This window comes from Leptodactylus fuscus, chromosome 1, assembly GCF_031893055.1.
Source record: "Leptodactylus fuscus isolate aLepFus1 chromosome 1, aLepFus1.hap2, whole genome shotgun sequence".
Lineage (NCBI taxonomy): Eukaryota > Metazoa > Chordata > Amphibia > Anura > Leptodactylidae > Leptodactylus > Leptodactylus fuscus.
In genome coordinates, this window is record NC_134265.1 from 78689289 (window position 1) to 78703836 (window position 14548).

At 39.8% G+C, this 14548-nt stretch overlaps 1 protein-coding gene across 1 annotated transcript in view; it reads left to right on the top strand.

The window, feature by feature from the left end:
- HSD17B4 (hydroxysteroid 17-beta dehydrogenase 4) overlaps nucleotides 1-14548 on the top strand; it is a 249032-nt gene that overhangs the window by 144125 nt on the left and 90359 nt on the right. The window contains exon 17 of the mRNA XM_075272298.1: nucleotides 11543-11608. Coding sequence (XP_075128399.1) covers nucleotides 11543-11608 — 66 coding nt within the window. The remainder of the gene's footprint in view (nucleotides 1-11542; nucleotides 11609-14548) is intronic.

Below are 14548 nucleotides of genomic sequence, written 5' to 3' on the forward strand. Positions count from 1 at the left end.
TTTTATGTGAAAAGACTAAATTGTCTAAAAAAAGAGAAAGAAAGAGCTATAACCCAGAGCTCAACATCTCTACCTTATATTCTATGCTGCCCTCAGGTGGGGAAGCGTAAGAGATCTGACAAAGCCACTTGTACGATTTTAAATAGGCTTGAACTTTGGAAATCCATGAATTTTTTTCTATTTTTGTACTAGCTTTAAGTTTATCTATATTTTCCATATACTTTTTATTGCAATCATATTCTTTAGAATTCTATTGGTTGTAAGAATGACACCAGATCACGTTTGAAAGAAGTGTGGCACTAAACTAACTGCATAGGGTACTATACATAAATACACTTTTGGCACTGGATAGCTTCATATTTTAGGGGTTGCAAGCACCGTAGGATCTCTCAATACATAGTGAAGGGAGTGTGGATGGGTACAGTTTAAATTGAGTAGTTGCCCATGGCATCCTATCTGATCCCTGTATGGATGCAGTTTGTTGGGTAATTGCCATCTGCTCCAATTTTGCTAGTTTTACTTGGTTTTCCAACAATCCCCCTCTATTCTCCGTGCTGAGCTCATAGATTTAGTTTTGTTTTTTTACCTGGCCACAAAGTAGTTGTCTCCTGAAGTTATGAATGAAGGGAGCTGATCTGTGAGGGTCTCCCTCTGCGGGTGATTAGGTCTCAAATTTCTACATGTGAATATAGAGGGGTCTACCAAAGGGGGGTCTACCACATCTTCCAATTCCAAACATATTTGACTGACAGCACAGAGCATATTACAGTGACAAACAACATACCTTTGTTACGCATGTCACTTTTGTAGATTTGGAGTAAAATAACTGTGAGATATTATGAGTATGCATGAATATTATGCAAATTAGCCAGTTTAGGCTGAGCCTTCAGCTTTGGTCGCACCATTCTTGCTGCTCGGATAAGATGGGTGATGTCTTGACAGCGGGAGGATCAACTGCACAGGGTGGTGCAGGCAGAAGATCGCAGGGGCCTTAGTGAAAAGAACAAACTTCAAAGTTGCTTTTCTCTACAATGGTATGATTTTTATAAATGTATTATGGTCTGTAACAGAGTGATAACAGAATCATAGTAATAATGATGATAATTATTTTATTTAGCAATTTGCAAATCAGAGGGTAAATGGCTATATCAGATTTCACAGTGTAACAAAATAATTAACATATCAAAGAATAGGAGTGAGGGTTCTGCTCACAAGAGCTTACAATCTACAATCTATAAGAGTGACACAAGAGTTAAAAGGACTTGTTTGTTTGGTGCAATGCACTATCCATCTTTTATTGTTAGGTCATATAACTGGAGCTGTATGAGCCTGTGACCCAGCTAATAGAGTATTCCAGAGCACTCATGTAGTCAAGAAAAGTCTTATAGATGTGTTTGGGATAAAGTTCATTGGCATATTTTGTGGAGGCGTCACTATGGGACATTATTCTGTGTTGGAGGCCACAATGGAATATTATATTGTGTGGGAATCCTCCAAGGAATGTTATACTTTATGGGGGGCTGCTATGGGACATTATACTGGGTGGAGGGGCGCTATGGGACATTATTACATCACAGGGTTCTTTGGCATGAATAGGGTGAGGTTGCTGTGCTTTCTGAACAGTCCGAGGCTGTCCCTCGCAGTGGTAAGTAAGAAATGCAGCTTAGATCATTCTGCTTAGTGTGGGAGCACTGAGGCGGCCATTATACTACATGTTGGGGCTTTTGGGGGGCCATTTCATATTTGTTAACCAAGGCAGATGAATGGGGGCTGTCCTGATTTTCACAAACCCTTTTAACAAAGTATCGGTAAATGCCATATTACATTACATGTACCACACAGGAGTGGATGAGCACTCATTGACAATATATTCTTTGATTGACACCCGTTTGCATCGCTCACTTACCAAGACCAATGCAAACACCATGGGGCAGGGGGGTATTTTGTCAGCAGCACATCCTTCTTTCCACAAGCCAGTTTGTTGCTGCCAATGCACAATTTTTGTGCCTTATGTAAAATGTTATCACCCGGTAAACAAATGTTTGTTCGTTTGTTAGCTGGTTGCCGGCATGTTTACCACGTCCATTTATCAGAAACTAACTTTCCTACAATTGTTCTTTTCCAATATTTGGCCTAATCACCCGCCTGTGTAATGACACCTTAGATTTGGTAATGCTTCCCTGTTTGCCGCCGGGTGCTGCTTTATTAGCATGCGATGTGTTAAAGCAGATGTAATGAAAAGTTTTGCACAAGTAACCTACTTGCAGTAAGCCATGAATTGATGACTAATAGTACGACTGCACGGCAAGCATGCTGTTAATGGATTTATGTGTGAACTTTTTCCTCCATTCTCCTGCAGTCCCTTTTCATATTGCTTCTACCACAGCGCTGAACAATAAGGGAACAGAGCGCACCAGACAAATATAAAATATTCAACTTTACTTCAGTAACAAGACCGTCTTTAAATAGAAGCTCCAGTCTTTTGTGGTCTTTTGTGTATATCCTTATTGTAATTGTAGGCTTTACTGTCATAAGTATACAATATTGTTTGTTGTCAGTATTTTGCTTTACATGTTTATTGCCGTGAACGTATTGAATGAGCTATATTTCTAATTCTGTTCTGAATTATTCCAGGGATTTCTGGGTAAGGTCTTCCTTCTGTTAGCAATGTACTGGAATTGGTGGGGTATGTTTACACAGGATGATTTACTATGGGTAATGTGAGCATATGTACAATGAATATTACAGTGTGAATGGGCGTTAATGATGACAGTAAGTAGAAGTATATGGAATCAGTCTTGCATGAAATGTGTCATTATTATTTGCTTGTATGGTTTTATTAGTAATCTGTTAGTTCAGATGCATAAATGTTCTGCCCATAAAATGCTGATGTGAAATAATTGTACAACATGTCTGACCTCATAGAAAGTATGAAAAGGCATTGCAGATGTCAATGGAAATATTAATATGCTATGACTTATATATTTTGAGTGAATGAGTAGATAGCAGACCCCTCATGACATTAGAGGACGCATTACTTTCAGTTAAATACGTGTTCTGTTGTAAGTCTTTACTTCCATTACAATAAGACCTAAGCCACACAGCCATGTTTTTGGTTCGTGCGCACCAACTACACATAAACCCATGGTAGCACATGCTACACAATAGGGTTTTTTTCCCCATGGAGACTCAAATTTTGCCTTTTCTTTGAATATACAGACTGCACATACAAAATCCTCAATTTTTTCCTTTTACTTATTGCACGTTTTAAACATATTCAGACAATGAGGACACATTATTATAGTATAGTGTATATACAGTATAAATGTAACGCCCATGAAGAGGCCTGTAACAAAAAAAACATGAAAAAGGTTTTATACTTACCTCAGTGTTGCGGATCCATATCAAGTTTGAACTGTTGAATTAACACAGCTCCGTGGAGTCGGGAGAAAGGGTTGTGCACCTGGGTAATGCTTTCTGGACTAAGAAATCATTCATCTGAATGGTGAGCTTTCCTCATATTTATATTTCCAAATGAGATAGGCAAGAGAGAGGAACAGAAGTGACAGCAAGCAGCTAAGTAGAAAACTTTGTACTTCACCTCAAATACTTTGTTCATTTCAATACAGGTCAGTTCTTCGCTATAATATCCTATTTGTTCCTGATGCTGCTGAGTAACAGAGATATGGCGCAGATCTTTCTCTTCTTTCTGTGTGCTGTCTATGGGAGACCTTGTAGCAACCATTTTCCTCCTACCCTGTTTCCCCCAAAATAAGTCATCCCCCGAAAGTAAGACATAGCAGAGGTTTTGTTGAATTGCCTAAGATAAGGCACCCCCCGAAAGTAAGACATCCCCCAATAATAATAATCTTTTTGTGCAAAAATTGTATGAAGAAAAACATTGCAACTGGCTGAACACTGTGCGCGATGCGTGTGCACAAGTATGCCGGCTGTTGATGCCTCTGCGATACGTTGTATCCACTGTTCCTGCCTCTGTAGGATGAGCTGGGAGATGCCCGCTCTGTATACACTAAGCATCATATGTGGCGGGGGGTCCACTCTCACAGCTCATCCCACAGCAGCAGGAACAATGGATACAACGTACGGTATCACAGCAGCTGCAGCAGCCGGCTTTCCTGTGCACACGGAGCACCGCACACAGCGTTCAGCCAGCTGCAATGTTTTTCTTCATACAGTCTTTGTGCAGCAAACACATCTCAGCGTAGCTCAGCAGTGGCAGCAGCATACAAAAATAAAATAAGACATCCCCTGAAAATAAAACATAGTATATCTTTAGGACCAAAATTTTATATAAGACACTGTCTTATTTTCGGGGAAACACGGTAGTATCTTTGAGACCACAGAAAATTAGAGATGGAACTAAAAAATGCAGAATGCAAGTCATATGATGGCTGCAAATAATGTTACTTCTCATGTACCTGTACACACATACTGTACAATGGATTTATGCCTTGGTTGTTGCATGCTTCAAAGCGATTGTGCACTTTCGATTATTCTTGGTTAGGTTATGAATATTATAGTTGTAAGGGCCTGAAACTCGTGACCTTTGCAGATAACCTGTTCTGGGACAGTGCAACTGCTTTTAATATTTACATGCCAGGAACCGTTCTGCTCACTTGCAGTATATAGTGTAGCAATGGCTTTAGGTACTGCAGTGCTGCCCTATTGATGTCTATGGGACAGCTCTGCAGTATCTAAAGCTTCCATCTGTTGGAGGAGAGCACTCCTTACATACATGTACAGTATGACTAAGGCTTGTGATGCCCATACAGTGGCCCTGTCCTGAATAGGCTTCAATGTTTTGTTTTTGTTTTTTTAAGAAAAAAAACAACCAATATACTGTGCTGTACATGTATTTTTTTTTGCAGGGTCCACATTATAGCTTAGCGAAGCCTGGAAAAGCTGGTATATGCCATCCCAACCCAAAAGAGTCCAAAAGGACAAAGTTAGTGGGACTATGGATACATATATTGTGTACACTGTGTTAGGGGAGCAATCACCCCTGGATATGTTGTCATAGTCTTAATCGATATTGATGATGTCACAACGAGCGCTCGGAGAACACACAGTCAGACACACAAGTACACAGAACACACAGACACACAGGATGTTCTAAAGTTTATTACATATTACTTAGCTTTTATAGAGGAATAATGACTGTATGCTAATTTAGGCATAAGTTACCATCACATAGAAATATGAATTATCATTGGTCAAAGTACAAAATGGGCGTTCACAAATGATAAATACGTGCATAAGCAATACATGAGTCAACACATGGTTGTCCGTGTCATCCATTTTAGTGTTTAATTATGTTAGCACAGTCTGATAAAATGGATGCCATGACCTTCCAGGTTTCATGCTAGTGGATACTACACAAAACAAGAGATTAGAACTGACTTCATATTTTGTGAACATTATGCGTCTTGTTATGGAACACGATATACGTAGGAACATTCCCACCTTTCCTCTAAATAAGACAAAAAAGCAGAACTGCAAATCTCAAGGATTAAGCAAGCTACATGACAGGCAGAATGGAGATTTTCAGATCAAGATGGCAGAATGAATGCTAATCTCTCTCTTTACACAGATATTTTCCCCTCACAACTTTATATTCTGTATACTGGAAAAAAAGCTTGTGCCATATACATTAAATGCCCTCAAACTCTGTGTTCATTTAGCCTAATTTTTTTTTTTTTTTTTTTTTTTTTTTTTTTTTATATAGACACAGTCCCCTGTGTTTTTTTTGTTTTTACCAGACTTTACATAATTTTATGGTTGGTTGTTAACCTGGCAGGCAAGGCCAAATGTTGTAATATGAATGGAGCCTATTGGTAGAGATGCAGTTCTGCTATTGAATTTTCAGTATCATTCCATAGATGTGCCTTAATCTCCTGTTGTAAACTGAGTAATAATTAGCTGGATGAGTGTAAATGTATTCAGAATATCCGATTTCTGCAGGTAGAGTTATACTGGAAGTCTGCAAGCATACTTTCCATTTCAAATTATGTATTCCCTCTGGGTATATGCACAACTTAATTTAGCAGTTCACGGCCCAAAATTGACCCATTTACAAGAAATACGCTTCGGCAGGTTTTATTTTCTTGACAAAGAGAATAGCAAAATTCATTTTACCAACACATCGTGATTTTATGGGCAAATGAACAAAGATTCCCTAATTAAACTTCAATATGTAGTCTTTATTTAAATAGTTTATCTACTCAAGAATGCTATTTTTGCATCGTAAAACTGCGTGCCAAAGTTATTCCAGATAATTGTCTTTCCATCTGGTATTAATACACCAGCAAAGGCTGCCGTTTCCAGGTCATATAAACATAAAACATTCTTAGAGATCCATATCTGCTTCATGTGCTTGGAATTGCGGCAACTTTATCTTCTCTGGTTACCGATTCATTTATCTCAGTAAATTGGCTAATAAACTTGTGTCATTTGTATCATTGTTTTTAAAGCCATGCCATAACCTATTACCCTTATACCAGCTCAAGTATGCTGGATGGGGGGTGCCTATAGTAGGGGGCTGTCTCTTCATTAGGTAGAGAATTTCGGTTCTTCGATTAGTGAAGGTTGTTAAACACTTGTACATATCATCATATGTTTCCTTATTCAACCTCCCTACCAGTGGTTATCTTGGGGTGGCAGAGACCGCATTGGATACCTGATGACTGAGTATCTGATGGGTTTCACATGAACTTGTGAAGAACTTCTTTGGACTTGTCCTCTTCATGGGTACCATCAACGATCAAGGAAAACTTCCATCAGAACAACATAATAAAAGCCAGTGTGAACGCAGCCTAAATAATATGAAAGGGACGGAAGAAACTTGTATTTACTTGATGTGTATTAACAAGTATATTTAGAACTAGCCTCTGCCCGCGACTTCGTCTGTGTGTTGTTGGTGTCCATGATCTGCCTATATTCAGCAAATTGCTGCCGTTGATGGTTTGCCTGCTCCGGCTTTTCGACAGTTCTCAAGTTGTCCTGCTGCTCAACTTGTTCCTTGCACCGTGCCTGTAATTGTTTTGGCGTCTCAGCAGCTTGCTGGGATGCCATATAATAAGCGTGTTGTTGGTTTTATCAGCTAACTCCAATTAGCTGAGAGAGTCCTGCTGGCAACAGCTGTGTAATATAGTATATGAACATAAATTCATAACAGTTGTGAAGCCACTTCTTTTACAGGGATAAAAAGTAGCCTATATGTTAATCGAGGTTACAAACGATCTATGTGCCAAATTTCATCCCAATCTGTTTAGCCATTTTTGCGTGAAAGAATAACAAACACACAAACTTTCACATTTATAATAAATTAAACAATTCAAATTGTCTTTTAGTATAGGTTTTTTTTTTTTGGTTTTTTTTTGGGTGGGGGCTGAGATTGTTTCAGACTGGTAAAATGGTCTTCAGCTTCTCTGACTACTCTGTCACTCTGCTGTTTGGCACAGTAAAGAGAAAACTTTCAGTTTAGAAGCCAACACATGAAGATTTCAAAAGGGGCACCAAGCATTTAATCCTGCTGTTCTGTTCGGGTCAATATGACCTGAAATGATTTTTGAGACCCTGCAGATTTTTTTTAATGAGGATTTGAAACTAGTGGTTCCTTGACTTTTCCTCATTTGTGGAGCTCTACATGTTTTTTTTTGTTTTTGTTCTGTTTTTGTGTTTACTTTTTGCTACACACTGATTGTTACACTTGTACTGTTCGGGTCAATATGACCCGATATCATTTTATACTGTTCTACAGGTCTCTGATTACTTCTGACTGCAAAAGTTATGTTTTTTTTATGTGTTCTTCATCTCCAAATGGTGGTGGTTTCACTTTTCTTATCAGTAAGCAAGTAATTATCTAAAATTAATTATCAAAATTGTATAACAGTGGTGAAAATGTAACTGTTGATGAGCAACTGGTGGCATTCCGAGGTAGGTGCCCATTCAGACAATATATACCAAGTAAGCCAGCAAAATATGGCATCAAGATCTGGACACTTTGCGACAGCAGAAGTTCATATGCTCTAAATGTTCAAGTGTATACAGGAAAAGCCCCTGATGAAAGACCTGAAAAAAATCAGGGTATGCGCGTTGTTCTAGATTTGACTCATGGACTAAAAGGACAAAATGTCACATGAGACAACTTTTTTACATCCTATCAACTAGGCCAGATGTTGAAGAAAAACCAACTTACCATGCTGGGTACTATGAGAAAAAACAAACCTGAACTACCGCAAGGTATCCTTAGCAAGAGAGAGGTGTACAGTTCAACTTTTTATTTTTCTGGAAATACAACTGTTGTTTCTTATGTTCCGAAAAAAACCAAACAGGTAATTCTAATGAGCACAATGCACCATGACAATGCCGTAAGTGATAGAGAAGACAGAAAGCCTGACATTATTTTGGATTGTAATGCCACAAAGGGAGCAGTTGATACTTTAGACCAAGTAATATCAACATATACATGCAAACGCAAAACCAATCGGTGGCCAATGATTTTATTTTATAACATACTGGACGTTTCTGCATACAATGCATTTGTCTTATGGAGAGAAATCGACCCCCGATTGGAACCGGAATAAGCTGCATAAAAGAAGATTATTTCTTGAGGAATTGGGAAAATCCCTGGTGAGGCCATATATTGGGAGCAGAAAAGTGACCCCCAGAAGTGAGGGAGCAGCAGCCATTGTAAAAAGTGTCCAGCATGCTGAAGAAAGAGACTCCACATCCACGGCCTCCACCAGCACAGCTACCAGCAAACAAAGGAAGAGATGGAGCTTCTGTCCGTCTTCCTGTGACAATAAGACTAATCTGACATGTGCTGGATGTTCAAAATATCTGTGTAAAGGACATGGGTCTTATTGTGCTCAATGTAAAAACGCATGAACATGTTCAGTTTTTTCTTTTTTCTTTCTAAAATGGTTGAAGTTTTTATGATTTTTCATTTGTTGATTTATAAAATTTGTTTTCAAGAAGTTAAATTTCATGTTTTAGTAATAGTAATGTAAAGCTTATTTATTATTTGTGTGCAGAATGTCAACAATCAAAGATAATTGCAAAAAGCCTGTGTAACCTTTTTATGAAAAATAATAATAATAATTAAGTTTGAATTTAAATTTTTCTTTTGTTTATGATCAAACATGTTCACATACAGTATTTCAATGAAAAAAGTATTCAAATAAATCAATTAGAGTAGCTAAAAATCAAGAATTAATAGGTCGGGTCATATTGACCCGGGAACAGTACAAGTGTATAGCAAATACGAACAGAACAGCAGGGATAACTATGCATTTAATGTGAAATTAAGAATCACTTTAAATGTTGAAATTTTGTGAATAGGCATAATTTAAAGGGGCTCTATCAGCAAAATTATGCTGATAGAGCCCCACGTATGCATGAATAGCCTTTAAAAAGGCTATTCAGGCACCGGTAATCTTATTTTAACCCTCCTGCCCATTTTAAAATAAAACTATAAAAACATATATGTAAATGATACCTGAACGTGCACGCTGGGCGGTCGTGCTCGATCCGACATCATCTTCGGTCCCTCCTTCTTCTTTCTTCTTCCAGCGACATACTCCTGTCCTGGCTCTTCTCCGCCTTCATCTTCTTTTCTTCTGGATATAAAGATGTTCGCGAGCATTCTACGCATGCTCGCATAGTTCTAAGGATACTTAGAACTACAACAAAAAATGGCAGTAGCGCTCCGGAGGAAGTGCTACTGCGTACGCACGGGATTTGAACACACCCCGCCGGAAAAACAGAAGATGAAGGCGGAGAAGATCCAGAAGAGGAGGATATCGCTGGAAGAAGAAAGAAGAGGAAGGAGGGACCGAAGATGACGTCGGATCGTGCACGACCACCCAGTGTGCACGTTCAGGTATCATTTACATACGGGGGGCTTAAAATTAGATTAGCGGTGCCTGAATAGCCTTTTTATAGGCTATTCACGCATACGTGGGGCTCTGTCAGCATGATTTTGCTGATAGTGCCCTTTTAAAGGGGTGGTTCACTGTAAGTAAAGCCGGACCCCATAGCACAGGTGAGATTGGGGCAGAGTGTGGGGATGGAATGACTCAGGGGTTGGGGAATGGTTTCAATCACCTAATTCGGGGGTCATAACCATCATTCAGTGTGCGCCTGATCAGTTAAGGTAATCTTCCCTCCCCAGATAATTTTTTAAGGTGCCTTTGGCTTAAATGAGAACACAAAAGCAGATTAAGTTACCGCAAAGAGGGTTGTAAAGTAGTTTGCAAAAGATTTTAAAAAACCTACCTAAAAAGGGTAGTCTGACCTAGACTGTACCTTCTCTAAGTACCCTACAAGTACCCACTTGTAATCAGCTGACTGTCACAGGTTCAATGGCTGGAATTTAGGGGATTAAAAAACGTGGGTATTATGATGGATCTCATGGCAGATCAGCAAGCCCTTTAAAAGGCCACGTTTATACAGAAAAACATTGTCAGACACCAGGTGTTAAACTGCTCGCTCTGCCCCATGACTGCGCCTAGATTGTGTAGTGTCATAGATCTCCGTGCTGCACTTTGACTGAAGCATGATCCTCTCGCAGGTAATTTCACCAGATGTTAAATACCGACAACTACTATAGCTATCATATTGTATCTCTTTCCAAGATTACCTAGCAAGGACTTCTGGAAGGAGCATGACTCCAGAGAACACGTTTTCCTGCTTTGTGACTGCACATTAAAAGTGCACAGTGGTTTAGAAAATCTTTTGATATCACAGCAAATGCCTGCCATTCTGAATTGCTGTTATTTTATTGCAGCAGACTAGAAGATAGATACTTCTTGTTCTTCCTTTTCCTCTAAGACGCGGCAGGTACACGATGGTTTTTTTAGTGACGGGGAGTTAGCAGTTTTCAGATTGAAAATGTCAAGCTAAGAGATTCTCTGTGTTTTATATTATGTAGCTATATTATGTGTTCATATTATGAGGCTATTTTAGCATAATTTCTGTTATCTCTAATATAAATCCTGCAAGTACATTTTTTTTCTGTAAGCATCCAGGCATACGTAAACCATTTCTTAGCACAATTTAGGACACATCTATTTCCTGGCTAAGTATCAGGGTCATAATCATTTATTTCTCGCCGTAAAACTCGCCATGCTACATCATATTTTTGCTGCTACCCTCTGAGTTTCTTGAAAAATCCATTTATTTGTTTTTCTATTTTTCATGTTCTTATGTGTATTGCAATCTCTTGTCTGACCATTAAAGAGGAGAAAAATCTCTCTGGGAAGCTGACATGACAAGGAAGGCGCTTGGTGTATTTTCTAAGAATACTGCAAAATTAAAGGGAGTGTGGCAGATGTGCTCCTTGCCTTAGATAAGGTTTAACATATTACTTAAGGGAATTGGTCAAGGATGGAACGATTCTGCACAGAATTAGGAAGGCTTTTGCTTGCAAGTGAAAGGTTTAATGGTATTTTTTCCTCTTACTTATGAGTCTTCTTTTTCTAAGTATATTTCCATAACATTTTAATTCATCTTCTTTTAGGTCACTGCAAACCCACCCAATCGGCCTCCAGACGTTGTTGCGAGTGATGTCACCTCTGTAGATCAGGTAAGTTTTTGTACTGATGCATCAGGGTTTTTTTTTTTTTTTTTTTAATGCTCCATTTACACCGCTATGGGGCGCATGTTTAAACACTAATTCAGTGCCTTCAAGTCTTTAAAGTGAGTCTACCACCACCAGAATCACTTTTAGGCTGAGGCCCCACGTTGCAGAAATGCAGCTTTTTTTTTTTAGTTGCAGATTTTGTTGCGTTTTTTTGAGCCAAAGCCAAGAATAACTACAAAAGCAATGGGAAATATATAGGAAGTTCTTATACGTCTCCTTTTTGTCCAATCCACTACTGGCTTTGCCTAAAACTCCCCCCACAAAATCTTCAACAAAAAAAAGCTGTTTTTCCGCAATGTATGGCCTTAAACTGCTTTTATGCTGTTCTTGTGTCAAAGTGCAATATGGCTGCTGAGAAATTCAGCTTTCATTTCACATGAAAATGACAGTTTGGTGCACTCAGGGCAGGGCCTGTTGTAGCTCCATTTTCTTTAATGGACACTGCAGATTACTGTCCATGGAACATGCCGGTCTTTCTGTTTTGGGGGGCACTGGGTTGTGGCCACAAAAAGAAAATGGGCGCTGAAGCAGATGTGACCCCCCCTTCCCAAGTGCTCAGATCAACTAATTTTGCATATTGAACAAAAGTTTAATTTCTAAGCCACAAGATTTCACTTTGACCCAAGAAAGGTATGTTCTCTATGCCACTGACCAGCCCGACAACACTTGAGTTTGGTGGTGGTAGTCTCCACATTATTAACACACTGATTTTCTTTAATGAATCTAACATATGATGGTGTCATATTTGCAATTTGCCTATCATATTTTTGATTAAAGATGTATGTCACGGGCTCAATAATTATTGAGTGCCTGACATACATCTTTGATCTGCGTTGGGGTGAAACTCTGTGAGCAGTGCCATTAACTTAATAGGATTGCCCTAGCTCTCTCCATTATTGTATCATATAATCTAAATCTAATCTAATCTAAATCTAATCTAAATCTTTGTAGTTTGGAAATATGAAGTAAATATGGAATAATTGTGGCAGAATTCCAGGATGGCTCTTATGTTGTGAAACTGATGTTATGATTGAAACCTTTTCAATGTGTCACTAAAGGACATTGGACGTTGAGACGTTATGCATGAGACGCTTTTATTAAATATCTCACGTTTCATGAAGAAAAGTTACAAATCCAATTTCAGTAGTTAAATACTTTAACATCTACACAGATGAGTTCTGCACGACAGCTCCGAGGTGTAGTGATTAATGACAGTACTAAAATATAACAGGAATGGCATTCTTTTATACAATATTCTCAGGCTTTATGACAAGAAAACCAAATGTAGAATTGATAGGAAATTAAAGGGGACCTATTATTATGTCCTTCATTTAAGTTTTTTTAGGTTTGTACACAAAACCTATTTCTATCTGTTGGGTTACAGTCAGCTTTTTTGGAGAGCATACACCACGTAACGGCTTATGACCCAGGAACAGGCCTTCGTAGCAAAGTACATATTTGTTGTGCTTCCAGGCTTGGACTGGCCCACTGGGAAGTCCTGGCTCGATGACCATGTTGGGTCTTAGTAGGCTCCGAAGCCATATTCCATTATCAAACATTAGAACTTTTATACAGTATATTTCAATTGGATTAGGCAATACATTGTGCATTGGTTGATTTGGTAACATAATGGCTTCTACCCATGTCTTCACCCACGCATGAAAATTTGTGTTTTTTTTTTTTTTTTGTTTTAGATCAGACTAGTTTTACTATTACCCACCACCTTTTCTCCTCCTTCAGTTTCATACAAAAACAAACAACCCAAACAATTTAACAAAAATGATTAAAGGGGTACTCCCACGTCGCATACTTACCCGTCTTCGTTCCTCTAAAATCTTCTGTCTTCCGGCTTTGTTGCGTGATTGGTGGGCGGGGTCACATATGCAAAGCCAAGCGGCGAGATGCCGCCGGCCCTGCGTGCGTGCTCATACACCAGTCTACCCTTCACAATGCGAATACAGACCCGACACCCTGCGGGTCTGTATTAGCATTGTGAAGGGTAGACTGGTCCATGAGCGCGCACGCAGGGCCGGTGGCATCTCGCCGCTTGGCTTTGCATATGTGACCCCGGAGCGGAACAGCATCGCTTCTGCCTTCATACAGGGCAGAAGCATAGCGATGTGCCTGTGCCGGCGTCTAACAGTCCCCAGCATCCGCCTATTACAGCGGATGTCGGGGAGTTAGATGCTGGTGAAGCCAGCAACATCGCTATGCTTTTGCCCTGCATGAAGACAGCAGCAGCAGAAGCGATGCTGTTATTTCGCTCCTCCGCGCCCCGCCCCGGAATAGCAGCATCGCTTCTGCCGCTGCTGTCTTCATGCAGGGCAGAAGCATAGAGATGTTGCTGGCTTCACCTGTCCCCCAAAGGGTAAACTAACCCCCCCTCCAGGCTCGCTCCCGTGTACTTAGTCCCTCCTCCCTCCCCCCTGAGAGCAGGCAGACACATCACTAGAGATGAGCGAACACTAAAATGTTCGAGGTTCGAAATTCGATTCGAACAGCCGCTCAATGTTCGTGTGTTCGAATGGGTTTCGAACCCCATTATAGTCTATGGGGAACAGATACTCGTTAAGGGGGAAACCCAAATCCGTGTCTGGAGGGTCACCAAGTCCACTATGACACCCCAGGAAATGATGCCAACACCTCTGGAATGACACTGGGACAGCAGGGGAAGCATGTCTGGGGGCATCTAACACACCAAAGACCCTCTATTACCCCAACATCACTGCCTAACAACTACACACTTTCCACATTCAAAAAAACCTCAATCAAAGTGGGAAAATACCTGGAAACCTTCTTTACTCCCCAAATGGATGGACACAAACCCCAATTTAAGCTCAACAAACAGTAACAACCACCCCTTTAAATCACGTTCCCCATGAC